The sequence below is a fragment of the Scyliorhinus canicula genome, chromosome 6, assembly GCF_902713615.1.
Source record: "Scyliorhinus canicula chromosome 6, sScyCan1.1, whole genome shotgun sequence".
Taxonomy (NCBI): domain Eukaryota; kingdom Metazoa; phylum Chordata; class Chondrichthyes; order Carcharhiniformes; family Scyliorhinidae; genus Scyliorhinus; species Scyliorhinus canicula.
The window spans coordinates 183,982,076-183,995,938 of NC_052151.1; the positions used below are offsets into that span (position 1 = coordinate 183,982,076).

A 13,863-nucleotide genomic window follows, 5' to 3' on the forward strand; every position below is an offset into this window, starting at 1 on the left:
CAGGGCCGGCTCAAGGCACCGGCAACTCGGGCAGTCGCCCGGGGCGCCATGTGCTAGGGGGCGCCAGAGACTCGGGTCCCGCGCATGCGCAGTTGGGCCGGTGCCAACCAGCGCATGCGCGGTGGCCGCCTTCCCCCAGGGCAGCCCCCCTCGGTCCGCTCCCCCCCCCCCCCCGGTCCACCACCCCCCTCGGGTCCGTCCCCCCGCCCCCCTCGGGTCCGCCCCTCCGCCCCCCCCTCGGGTCCACCCCTCCGCCCCCCCTCGGGTCCCCCCCCTCCGCCCCCCCCTGGGGTCCCCCCCCGGGTCCGCCCCCCCCTCTCGGCCCCCCCCTTCTCGCCACCCCCGGGTCCGCCCCCCCCTCTCGGCCCCGCCCCCCTCTCTCGGCCCCCCCCTCTCTCGGCCCTGCCCCCCTCTCTCGGCCCCGCCCTCTCTCTCGGCCCCCCCCCCAGGCCCCCCCCCCCCCCCCCCTCCTCCCCCCCCAAGGGCACCGAAGTTCAGCTTGCCCGGGGCACCAGCAACCCTAGGGCCGGCGCTGCGAACACCCAGTCTGCGTTTGGGAGTAGCGAATACAGTAGACCAAATTGGACGCGGTGAAAGTGAAACGCTGCTTAACCTGGAATGAGTGTTTTGGGCCTGGGATGTTAAGCATGGACGAGGTAAAGGGGGAGATGTTACACCTTCTGCGATTGCATGGGAAGGTGCCATGGGTGATGGGAGAGGTACTGGGTATGGTGGAGGAGTGGACTAGATTGTCTCGGAGGGAATGGTCTCTGTGGAATGCTGACAGAGGGAGTGAAGGGAAGATGTGTTTGGTGGTGGCATCACGCTGGAGTTGGCAAAAATGGCGGAGGATTATGCTTTGCATACGGAGGCTGGTTGGATGAAATGTGAGAATGAGGGGGACTCTATCCTTGATCTGGGAGGGAGTGGAGGGGGCGAGGGTAGTGGCGCGGGAGATGGACCGCACACTGTTAAGGGCACTGTCCACAACTGTAGGTGGGAAATCACGGCCGAGGAAGAAGGAACACATTTTCGATGCACCATTTTGGAAAGTGGCATCGTCGGAGCAAATGCGACGGAGGCGAAGGAGTTGAGAGAAAGGGATGGAGTCCTGACAGGGTGTAGGGTGTGAAGAGCTGCAGTCCAGATAGCTGTGGGAGTAAGTGGGCGTGTAGTGGATATTAGTGGATAGTCTATTGCCGGAAATGGAGACAGAAAGATCAAGGAAGGGAAGGGAAGTGTCTGAGATGGACCAGGTGAAAGTGATGGAGGGGTGGAAACTGGAAGCGAAGTTGATGAATTTTTCCAGGTCCGGACGAGAGCATGATGCAGCACCAAAATAGTCATCAATGTATCGGTAAAGGAGTTGTGGGAGGGGACCCGGGTAGGCCTTGAACAAGGAATGTTCCACATACCCCACCACACATCTGTGGCTCACTGGCACAGCGGGATAGGGAGGAGGACACCCCTCCCGGTGACGGTTGTCCTGAACTCTTGTACGTCTGGCTCTTTACAGGGCTTGAGCAGGGACCTGTGTGGGATCTCGTAAACATCTGTACACAGGTGCATCAGAGCTGTGATGGATGCTCTACGCGCCTGGGCATCGGACTACATCATCTTCAATCAGGTTGCCTGGCCTAAGGAGGTCATTCATCTTCTTGCCTGGAATGAGAGTGTGTGATGAGTGGAGCGCTTATAAGCAGCTCCAGCTTGTCAGGTTCTTTAATGCAAATTCCAGCCCCAGGGAATTGGAAGGCTGGGAATTGCGCCCAATTCATGTCGGCAAAATGTGGGCCAATTTGTGTCTCCGAACATCAGATCAAATAACACCCCCAGCGGTAGTGCGATTCGGTTCTGGCTGGAATACACCCAGCCCGATCTCCGCCGTGCATAAAATGCCAGCTTGGCACCTTGACACTCCCAGCCTGGCACCTGAGCCCATGCCAGCTGGCAGTGCCACCAGGGCACCTTGGCAGTGGCAGGCTGGCACCCAAGTGGCACTGCCAGGTGCCAGGCTCTGAGCCCCAGGGAGGCCCAAACGAGTGCCATTCCGTCTGGGTCTGGTTTGTGGAGACCAGCACTGAATGATGCTTGCCAAGGTCTCCAAGGCGAGGCACTTAAATCCCACGGCTTGGTTAGATCTCAAAAACGCATAGATGTAGATGCAAATTCCTATAACTCAGTCTTTTAGTGCTTTAAAGTTTTAGAGTGAGACGAGCTGTCTCACTCTAAAATATAGATATGCCAGAAAGTGATCAGCCACAATAGACAAGATTCACATTGTGACGCCTCACGATATCGCATTAGATAGACCGGGCGCGATTCTCCGCTGCCCATGCCGGTTGGGAGAATAGAGGGAGGGCCTCCCGACATTTTTTGCGCCCTCCCGCTATTCTCCCCCCCCCCCCCCCCACCCGACCCACGTCAAAAACGGCGAGCGGCGATTCTCCGCGGCCGATGGGCCGAGCGGCCGATGGGCCAAGCGGCCGGGCCTTTACGCCCGTTTTTTCACGGCAGCAAACACACCTGTTTGGGGCATCCAGAGGCCCGTTTGGGGCGGGAGCACCACCGTTGTGCCCACCGATCGTCGGGCCTGCGTCCAAAAGGGACGCACTATTTCCCCTCCGCCGCCCGACAAGATCAAGCCGCCGCATCTTGTCGGGCGGCGGTGGAGAAATGCGGAACCGCGCATGCACGGGTTCCGTCAATGGCGTGATGACGTCACCCACGCATGCGCGGGTTGGAGCCGGCTCCAACCTGCGCATGCACGGCTGACGTCATACAGATGCCGTTAAGGCTGCGACGCCGTGATTCCCGGGGTCCCTCTCCTAGCCCCGATGGGGGGGCAGAATCGGGTCCCAGGAACGGGCGTGAAGGCTGCCGTGAAACGCGGCCAGTTTCACGGCAGCCTTTACGACTCTCCGCATTTGCGGAGAATCTCGCCCATAGAATTTTTTTTCATAGAATTTACAGTGCAGAAAGACGGCCATTCAGTCCATTGAGTCTGCACCAGCCCTTGGAAAGAGCACTCTGCTTAAGCCCCACGCCTCCACCCTAGCGCCGTAACCCAGTAACCCCACCCAAACTTTTGGACACTAAGGTGCAAATTAGCATGGCGAATCCACCTAACCTGTACATCTTTCTGGGAGGAAACCACGCAGACACGGGGGAGAAAATGCAAACTTCACACAGACAGTGACTCGAGGCTGGAATTGAACCCAGGTCCCTGGAGCTGTGAGGCAGCAGTGCTAACCACTGCACCACAAGCCGCGACAAGCCAGGTAGATCCCGGAAATGGGATCGTCTGGCAAATATCGGCTGGCAAAGATCGGCTGCGCCGCACTGCTTTTCGGACGCAACGCGACAAGTAGATCTCGCCCTTAATCTCCCAAATGGAGAAACCAGCCCAAGATATTCAGCCTTCAACTGCTCCCACTGGCCAAGTAGCCCTTTTATCCTCCCATTTCCAACATTCTTCTAACTAATAAACTAACATATCCAAGGACAATGATCATTTATTTTTAATGCCTCTATGAGTCTCTCCCCTGCATTGCTGACAACAGTGTTCCGGAAATTCGAGCACACTCTCAGAGAATTAGCAACATTAAATGCATGAGTGTGGACCTGGACTTGTATAGTGGCCGATTTCCAAATCCGAGCAACTGTAGGGTTTTTCATCACCGTTAGACAGCTCTATGATCACTTTCACTGAAACCAGTGTTTTTGAGTCTGGGTTTGTTTAAACGGAGTTAAAATTTGGCAAACTGCTTGTCATAATATACACACAGGTATATGATGGTACACAGACAGACATTGATTGACACACAGGATGAGCAATGAACACACAGAACACAGCAGCCAATCACCAGACAGGACACGGCCACTATAAAGCCAGAGGGCGCTAGTTTTCCCGCTCTCTTGGGATGCAGCCTCTGAGACAGTCAGAGCCCGTGAGCAACAACTAGAACATCCACCATGTGGCAGTAAGATAGACTGGTCAGGTTAGCCTCAGGTCTCCAGTCAACTCAGCATCATGTCAACCCACAGTTAAAGTATGTATGATAGTTAAGAGTTCAATAAAATAGTGTTGCATTTCTTCAAGTGTTGGAAGCCTGTCACTCTCACTGCTGCAGTAAATGCAGTCCTCGCAGACCCAGCTTACCCAACACATCACTGCTCTGATGGAATTCTGAACTCACGTCTGGTTTACTACTCCAGTAAGTTAAACCACCAAACTTCTAGATTCAGCCTAATAGTCAAGTCATAGAGTTGAACTAGGGTATAACACTTATAACACTTGTGCCTGTTTCCCATTTAGTGGATCTACTAGAGTTTTCCTCTTTGACCCATTGTTTTCCCTCTGTAGCTTTTGTCAAATGACCATTGTCTCAGGAATGATGGATGTGCTTGATGTTATCCAATTGAATATCCTCCAGAATTAGAAGGATCCGATGTAAATAGATAAACTTTGTTAATGGACTCTGTCAGAGAGGTTGTTCTTGGTGTCGGTTGTTGCTCTGTGGATACCACCCATCACCTCTGAGTCAGAAGGCGATACTTTAGCGGCACAGTCTAAAGACATCCTTCAGGTTTACATTACCACTGCAGTACTGTGGGAGTGCTGCAGTGTCAGAGGCCCCGTCTTTCTATTCAGAGCCTAAAGTGAGGCCCCGTCTTCCCTCTAAGGTAAAAATCCCATGATACATTTGAAAGGAGAGTAAGGAAACTCTCCCCAGTGTCTTAGATAATATCGATCCATCAATCAACTCCATGAAAACAGGGTCGGCATGTGGCGCAGTGGTTAGCACTGGGACTGCGGCGATGAGGACCCGGGTTCGAATCCCACCCCTGGGTCACTGTCCGTGTGGAGTTTGTACATTCTCCCCATGTCTGCGTGGGTTTCACCCCCCAAAAACCCAAAGATGTGCAGGTTGGGTGGATTGGCCAAACTAAATTGCCCCTTAATTGGAAAAATAATAATTGGGTACTCTAAATTTTAAAAAAAGCTCCATGAAAACAGATTAACTGGTCATTGCTGTATATGGGAGCTTGCTATGTGCAAATTGGCTGCCATAATTCCTACGTTACAACAGTGACTACACTTGTAGAGTATTTCATTTGCTGCAAGGTACTTTGGGACATCCTGAAGCTGTGAAAAGCTAAAGAAATATTCTGCACAAGAGGGAAAATGTAAGCCGCTAAAATGACATTAGGTGCCTGTGATAATCCACTTGGTTAGTGATCAACAAAGGATTTATTTACAATGATTCACAAGAGCAGCAGCAGATATGCAGCTAGTTCTGGAATGCCTCTTGCCTAAGTCCCGATTGGTCACCCCAGGCCAGGTGACCCTTACTCTGCTGTGTTGCCTATTGAGTACAATCACCAGAGCCAGGTCAGGAGGCCCCTAGCCTCCTTGGAGTGATTGAATGAAGGACAGAGGCCCTGGCATTGGTATCCCTGATATCAAGGATATGTAAGAAGAACCGAGAAAAAGTGCGTGAACACAAAATGGGACTGGATTACTTTTTCATAGACAGAACGATCAAAACGTACACTTTGATGGTGTTAATCTAACTGTGTATTAACAGATTATATGGCGGCTATGAATCGCTGAAAGGAGGCAACACATTAGAGGCTATGGAAGACTTTACTGGTGGAATGGGAGAGACATTCAAGTTGAAAGAGCCACCCCCAAATATGTATACCCTCTTTCACAAGGCATTGAAACGAGGCTCCATGTTGGGATGTTCCATTGATGTGAGTATTCAAAATTCAGGGAGCAGTGCCAGGGGGCAGTGCTTGGGCATGACTCTCTCCCCTCCGGGCACTCCCGGCGGGTTCTGTTCATCAGGTCCATGTTTGTCAAGACCTGTTGCCATGCTGGCAGGGAATGAATTCCCTACGTGAGTGGATGCTACGTAGGTTGGCCTCCTATGTATATTTAAATGTATGCTAATGGGGTTCTGACCTTTCATGGTGGGAACCCCATTGCATCATTGGCGGGGGAACAATCTCAATGGGAAATCCCACTGGGGTAACAGCAGTTTTGGGGCTCCCGCTAAATTCTCCCCCTCCTCCATCATTCCCACCCACCGAGAACAGGGGTGAAAACTTGCTCCGCATATCTGGAGAATTTCCATTCCAAATGATTTTGCAATACTGTCCCCACTGCTTTACCACTCATGCTTAAACTGCCCATATTGCAATGGGGGCGAACAGCATGGACCATCTACCCAAACTATTGTTGCTGATTGGAAAAACTCAATGGTTTTGCGGTATGGTTTATGTCCAGAAGGGCCGGGTGTTTCACCTGAACTTGCTCTTGGAAGGCAGGGAGTGATTTTACGAGAATGGTGCAATCTTCCTGTCTTTCAATAACATCTGGGAAGGAAAAATATTTTTTCGTAGAAATTCTTTTTTAAAAAATCGCATTAGCCTCAAAGGGCCCACTACATGTAGCAGACCCTGTATAGACCTAAATCATTAACGGTGCTAACACATATCTTTTCACTTTTGAAGATTACAAGTGTGACTGAGACAGAAGCTCGCACCAAAACAGGACTAGTCAAAGGACATGCATATTCTGTTACTGGTTTGGATCAGGTGAGTTCTCTGATTATAAGCTTGTATTTCTCATTAGGTATGCTAATAGATGCTAATTGCTATGTTGATTTATACTGTGTATTCCTACCATCCTGACCTTATTCTTTCCTCCTTGCTGTGGTTCAGTCTTGTGGTCATAATTAAGGCACCTTACCTCCATGATTATTATTCGTCAGGTGTCAAGCTTTGCCTTCAAGTACTAGTCGGCTAGTTTCATCCGAGATCTGTTCCATAGCTGAGCCCACTCCTGTCTTTAGCTGGTGTCTGCGTACATCTTCCAGCAGGAAATCACCGTTCATAGAACATAGAACAGTACAGCACAGAACAGGCCCTTCAGCCCTCAATGTTGTGCCGAGCCATGATCACCCTACTCAAACCCACGTATCCACCCTATACCCGTAACCCAACAACCCCCCCCTTAACCTTACTTTTATTAGGACACTACGGGCAATTTAGCATGGCCAATCCACCTAACCCGCACATCTTTGGACTGTGGGAGGAAACCGGAGCACCCGGAGGAAACCCACGCACACAGGGGGAGGACGTGCAGACTCCACACAGAGTCTGGGAATCGAACCGAACCTGGGACCCTGGAGCTGTGAAGCATTTATTCTAACCACTATGCTACCCTGCTGCCCCTTCACTGTCCTTCACTGTCGCTGGGTCAAAATCTTGGAACAGTCCGTCCCTGTTCCCCCCCCCCAATGGAGTCTGACCAGAGCCTTATATAGCCTCAGAAGTACATCTCTGGTCTTGTATTCTAGCCCTCTCGACATGAATGCTAACATTGCATTTGCCTTCCTAACTGCCGACTGAACCTGCACATTAACCTTAAGAGAATCGTGAACAAGGACTCCTTCCGCACTGTAAATTCTATGATCAATGTGACTGCTCTTCCTGGACTGTCAAACATTATTTACTGCTGCAATATCCGTCCATGTATTCTCTCACATTGTAGCCGCACTCTTCGAGAAATGCCCGTCCCACACCTGCCCTGGACACTGCTCATTGGCCAACGTACCTGAAACCACTCCCTGTGGTTGCTGGACCCCTTGGATTGTCCGGCCTGACCAAATGCTCCCCTCCCGCAGGCCATAGTTTGCCCGCTCCTGCTTTATCTAATGCACATACAGAAATACATCTGAGCACAGTTATAACCTCTCCCCCCCCCCCCCCCCCCCCCCCCCCCCCCCCCGCACCCCAATCCCCGTGGAAGGGGGGATGGGTAGTGCGGGGTGGCATGAGGACAGAGGCGTTTTTAAATGGAGCTGGAGAGACCACAGTTGTTTTAAGATGGGTTTCCTTTGAGCATAGCTCCCCCCAGCAGTAGTAGATTAAATCTTTTCTGGATCTTTTTGTATAACTTGCGGCCCACTGTGGGCGGAGGTTTCCCACCTTGTTTCAGTGTCAGGCTCTGACGGAAACCCAGCGTGTTCCTCTCCAGCTGCACAGCCAAGGTTTCAGTCCAGAATCGGAGCCTCTCTGAAACAAATTCAGTGGGCGTGGTTGATGCTGTCACTATGGCAGGTTGGGGCCTGACCGAGCTGGCAAGGCCCTTCAAAAACGGTGCCCGGTCAGCGCAAAAAATGAAACACCCCCCACCCCGGATCACGGACACGAGCTCCGCTTCCCTCCACCACCATCTGGGGCGCTCACCCATCTCCTGCCCCCCCCCCCCCAACCACCAGCATCGGGGCTCCCAACCACCTCTTCCCCCCCCCACCACCATAAACATCAGCATCGGGGGCACTCACCAGTACCCCCACCCAACCTGTCGCTGCCAGGTTGCACTGCCAGGCTGTCGCTGCCAGGCTGTCGCTGCCAGGCTGTCACTGCCAGGTTGTCGCTGCCAGGTTGTCGCTGCCAGGCTGTCGCTGCCAGGCTGTCGCTGCCAGGTTGTCGCTGCCAGGTTGCACTGCCAGGTTGTCGCTGCCAGGCTGTCGCTGCCAGGATGTCGCTGCCAGGTTGTCGCTGCCAGGCTGTCGCTGCCAGGTTGTCGCTGCCAGGTTGTCGCTGCCAGGCTGTCGCTGCCAGGTTGTTGCTGCCAGGCTGTCGCTGCCAGGCTGTCGCTGCCAGGCTGTCGCTGCCAGGTTGTTGCTGCCAGGCTGTCGCTGCCAGGTTGTCGCTGCCAGGTTGTCGCTGCCAGGTTGTCGCTGCCAGGCTGTCGCTGCCAGGTTGTTGCTGCCAGGCTGTCGCTGCCAGGCTGTCGCTGCCAGGTTGTCGCTGCCAGGTTGTCGCTGCCAGGTTGTCGCTGCCAGGCTGTCGCTGCCAGGTTGTTGCTGCCAGGCTGTCGCTGCCAGGTTGTTGCTGCCAGGCTGTCGCTGCCAGGTTGTCGCTGTGTTGTTGTCGCTGCCAGGTTGTCGCTGCCAGGTTGTCGCTGCCAGGTTGTCGCTGCCAGGTTGTCGCTGCCAGGTTGTCGCTGCCAGGTTGTCGCTGCCAGGTTGTCGCTGCCAGGATGTCGCTGCCAGGTTGTCGCTGCCAGGATGTCGCTGCCAGGTTGTCGCTGCCAGGCTGTCGCTGCCAGGCTGTCGCTGCCAGGTTGTCGCTGCCAGGTTGTCGCTGCCAGGTTGCTGCCAGGATGTCGCTGCCAGGTTGTCGCTGCCAGGCTGTCGCTGCCAGGTTGTCGCTGCCAGGTTGTCGCTGCCAGGATGTCGCTGCCAGGTTGTCGCTGCCAGGCTGTCGCTGCCAGGCTGTCGCTGCCAGGTTGTCGCTGCCAGGTTGTCGCTGCCAGGTTGCTGCCAGGATGTCGCTGCCAGGTTGTCGCTGCCAGGCTGTCGCTGCCAGGCTGTCGCTGCCAGGCTGTCGCTGCCAGGCTGTCGCTGCCAGGCTGTCGCTGCCAGGTTGTCGCTGCCAGGATGTCGCTGCCAGGTTGTCGCTGCCAGGTTGTCGCTGCCAGGTTGTCGCTGCCAGGATGTCGCTGCCAGGTTGTCGCTGCCAGGTTGTCGCTGCCAGGATGTCGCTGCCAGGTTGTCGCTGCCAGGATGTCGCTGCCAGGTTGTCGCTGCCAGGATGTCGCTGCCAGGTTGTCGCTGCCAGATTGTCGCTGCCAGGTTGTCGCTGCCAGGCTGTCGCTGCCAGGTTGTCGCTGCCAGGTTGTCGCTGCCAGGATGTCGCTGCCAGGTTGTCGCTGCCAGGCTGTCGCTGCCAGGTTGTCGCTGCCAGGCTGTCGCTGCCAGGTTGTCGCTGCCAGGTTGTCGCTGCCAGGATGTCGCTGCCAGGATGTCGCTGCCAGGCTGTCGCTGCCAGGATGTCGCTGCCAGGCTGTCGCTGCCAGGCTGTCGCTGCCAGGTTGTCGCTGCCAGGATGTCGCTGCCAGGTTGTCGCTGCCAGGCTGTCGCTGCCAGGTTGTCGCTGCCAGGCTGTCGCTGCCAGGCTGTCGCTGCCAGGCTGTCGCTGTGTTGTTGTCGCTGCCAGGATGTCGCTGCCAGGTTGTCGCTGCCAGGATGTCGCTGCCAGGCTGTCGCTGCCAGGCTGTCGCTGCCAGGATGTCGCTGCCAGGCTGTCGCTGCCAGGCTGTCGCTGCCAGGTTGTCGCTGTGTTGTTGTCGCTGCCAGGCTGTCGCTGCCAGGTTGTCGCTGCCAGGATGTCGCTGCCAGGTTGTCGCTGCCAGGCTGTCGCTGCCAGGCTGTCGCTGCCAGGCTGTCGCTGCCAGGCTGTCGCTGCCAGGCTGTCGCTGCCAGGTTGTCGCTGCCAGGTTGTCGCTGTGTTGTTGTCGCTGCCAGGTTGTCGCTGCCAGGATGTCGCTGCCAGGTTGTCGCTGCCAGGTTGTCGCTGCCAGGTTGTCGCTGCCAGGTTGTCGCTGCCAGGATGTCGCTGCCAGGTTGTCGCTGCCAGGCTGTCGCTGCCAGGTTGTCGCTGTGTTGTTGTCGCTGCCAGGTTGTCGCTGCCAGGCTGTCGCTGCCAGGATGTCGCTGCCAGGTTGTCGCTGCCAGGCTGTCGCTGCCAGGTTGTCGCTGCCAGGTTGTCGCTGCCAGGCTGTCGCTGCCAGGTTGTCGCTGCCAGGTTGTCGCTGTGTTGTTGTCGCTGCCAGGCTGTCGCTGCCAGGATGTCGCTGCCAGGCTGTCGCTGCCAGGTATCACTGCCAGATTGCACTGCCAGGTTGTCACTGCCAGGATGTCGCTGCCAGGATGTCGCTGCCAGATTGTCACTGCCAGATTGCACTGCCAGGTTGTCGCTGCCAGGATGTCGCTGCCAGGTTGTCGCTGCCAGGTTGTCGCTGCCAGGTTGCACTGCCAGGCTGTCGCTGCCAGGCTGTCGCTGCCAGGCTGTCGCTGCCAGGTTGTCGCTGCCAGGTTGTCGCTGCCAGGCTGTCGCTGCCAGGTTGTTGCTGCCAGGCTGTCGCTGCCAGGCTGTCGCTGCCAGGTTGTCGCTGCCAGGTTGTCGCTGCCAGGTTGTCGCTGCCAGGCTGTCGCTGCCAGGTTGTCGCTGCCAGGTTGTCGCTGCCAGGTTGTCGCTGCCAGGTTGTCGCTGCCAGGTTGTCGCTGTGTTGTTGTCGCTGCCAGGTTGTTGCTGCCAGGCTGTCGCTGCCAGGTTGTTGCTGCCAGGCTGTCGCTGCCAGGTTGTTGCTGCCAGGCTGTCGCTGCCAGGCTGTCGCTGCCAGGTTGTCGCTGTGTTGTTGTCGCTGCCAGGTTGTCGCTGCCAGGTTGTCGCTGCCAGGTTGTCGCTGCCAGGTTGTCGCTGCCAGGTTGTCGCTGCCAGGATGTCGCTGCCAGGTTGTCGCTGCCAGGATGTCGCTGCCAGGTTGTCGCTGCCAGGCTGTCGCTGCCAGGATGTCGCTGCCAGGTTGTCGCTGCCAGGATGTCGCTGCCAGGTTGTCGCTGCCAGGCTGTCGCTGCCAGGTTGTCGCTGCCAGGTTGTCGCTGCCAGGATGTCGCTGCCAGGTTGTCGCTGCCAGGATGTCGCTGCCAGGTTGTCGCTGCCAGGTTGTCGCTGCCAGGTTGTCGCTGCCAGGATGTCGCTGCCAGGATGTCGCTGCCAGGATGTCGCTGCCAGGCTGTCGCTGCCAGGTTGTCGCTGTGTTGTTGTCGCTGCCAGGTTGTCGCTGCCAGGATGTCGCTGCCAGGTTGTCGCTGCCAGGTTGTCGCTGCCAGGTTGTCGCTGCCAGGTTGTCGCTGCCAGGATGTCGCTGCCAGGTTGTCGCTGCCAGGCTGTCGCTGCCAGGTTGTCGCTGCCAGGTTGCTGCCAGGTTGTCGCTGCCAGGTTGTCGCTGCCAGGCTGTCGCTGCCAGGCTGTCGCTGCCAGGCTGTCGCTGCCAGGTTGTTGCTGCCAGGTTGTCGCTGCCAGGTTGTCGCTGCCAGGTTGTCGCTGCCAGGTTGTTGCTGCCAGGCTGTCGCTGCCAGGTTGTTGCTGCCAGGCTGTCGCTGCCAGGTTGTTGCTGCCAGGCTGTCGCTGCCAGGTTGTCGCTGTGTTGTTGTCGCTGCCAGGTTGTCGCTGCCAGGTTGTCGCTGCCAGGCTGTCGCTGCCAGGTTGTTGCTGCCAGGCTGTCGCTGCCAGGTTGTTGCTGCCAGGCTGTCGCTGCCAGGTTGTCGCTGTGTTGTTGTCGCTGCCAGGTTGTCGCTGCCAGGTTGTCGCTGCCAGGTTGTCGCTGCCAGGTTGTCGCTGCCAGGTTGTCGCTGCCAGGTTGTTGCTGCCAGGCTGTCGCTGCCAGGATATCGCTGCCAGGCTGTCGCTGCCAGGATGTCGCTGCCAGGCTGTCGCTGCCAGGCTGTCGCTGCCAGGTATCACTGCCAGATTGCACTGCCAGGTTGTCGCTGCCAGGCTGTCGCTGCCAGGTTGTCACTGCCAGGATGTCGCTGCCAGGTTGTCGCTGCCAGGCTGTCGCTGCCAGGTATCACTGCCAGATTGCACTGCCAGGTTGTCGCTGCCAGGATGTCGCTGCCAGGTTGTCGCTGCCAGGCTGTCGCTGCCAGGTTGCACTGCCAGGCTGTCGCTGCCAGGCTGTCGCTGCCAGGCTGTCGCTGCCAGGCTGTCGCTGCCAGGCTGTCGCTGCCAGGTTGTCGCTGCCAGGATGTCGCTGCCAGGCTGTCGCTGCCAGGCTGTCGCTGCCAGGTTGTTGCTGCCAGGTATCACTGCCAGATTGCACTGCCAGGTTGTCGCTGCCAGGATGTCGCTGCCAGGATGTCGCTGCCAGGTTGTCGCTGCCAGGCTGTCGCTGCCAGGATGTCGCTGCCAGGTTGTCGCTGCCAGGCTGTCGCTGCCAGGATGTCGCTGCCAGGCTGTCGCTGCCAGGTTGTCGCCGCCAGGTTGTCGCTGCCAGGTTGTCTCTGCCAACTGGAGAGTGCCAACCTGTGCCAGGGCAGTGCCCAGTCATGTCCCTACCCCCTTCCCCGCTGTGAATCTTGTTATGTCACCAGCGAGGGGCACAGAAAGTCGGGAAACAAGATCTCACAAGATTTTGTGACAGGTCGCCGTTCTCACTGACGGTGGATGTGGGAGCAAAATCGATCCTATGAATATGAATTGGCTCTTTTATCTCTTTTGTAGGTGAACTCCAGAGGTCGCCCAGTGCAGCTGATCCGCGTACGAAATCCCTGGGGTCAAGTAGAGTGGAATGGATCCTGGAGTGACGAGTAGGTGACGGATAAACCATAGAGCGGGATAGGAAGAAAGCACCCCATCACAATACAACCCAGTACATCATAGATTTACTGGTGATTTTAATCGCCAAGAGTTAAGGTTACATCGAATTTATAGCACAGAAACAGACCATATGGCACATCTACTCTAAGCTGGTGTTTATGGCCCACATGAGCCTCTTCCCAAACCTATCCATCCTATACTATAAGCCAGTGGTGGACAACCTGTGCCCCGGGGGCCGCAGGCGGCCTATCAGGTTTCCGAGTACAGCCCGCGAGACATTAGGGATGATTTTCAGCCTGCGTTCAGCATCAGTGAGAACGCTCCCTAGAGCAGAACATTTTGCAAGAATCGGAAAATGCGATTCTTGAGGGCGAGATTGCGTTTTCCAATTTTCTATGCCCCTTAATGGTGGCATAATGAGGTTCTCGCCCAGAAAGGGCAGAAAAGGTATTTAAATACATTTTACTATATTTACGGAGCCCGTCCCGCCACTGATTCCCCCCTCACTGAAAATTTATACCTCACCTACATGATGGTCACAACAGGTTTTGACAAACGAGATTCAGTCAAGTGGATTAATCCCCCCCCCTCCCCTCCCCTGGGACTCTACTTACCTTTGCGCCAGGGGTGGGGGGGGGGGGGGGGGGGGGATTAATCCGTTCGATTGAATCTCGTTTA

At 56.2% G+C, this 13,863-nt stretch overlaps 1 protein-coding gene across 1 annotated transcript in view; it reads left to right on the forward strand.

The window, feature by feature from the left end:
- capn9 (calpain 9) overlaps window positions 1-13,863 on the forward strand; it is a 114,321-nt gene that overhangs the window by 36,435 nt on the left and 64,023 nt on the right. The window contains exons 5-7 of the mRNA XM_038800615.1: window positions 5,592-5,760; window positions 6,523-6,606; window positions 13,090-13,175. Of these exons, the coding sequence (XP_038656543.1) occupies window positions 5,592-5,760; window positions 6,523-6,606; window positions 13,090-13,175 (339 nt within the window). The remainder of the gene's footprint in view (window positions 1-5,591; window positions 5,761-6,522; window positions 6,607-13,089; window positions 13,176-13,863) is intronic.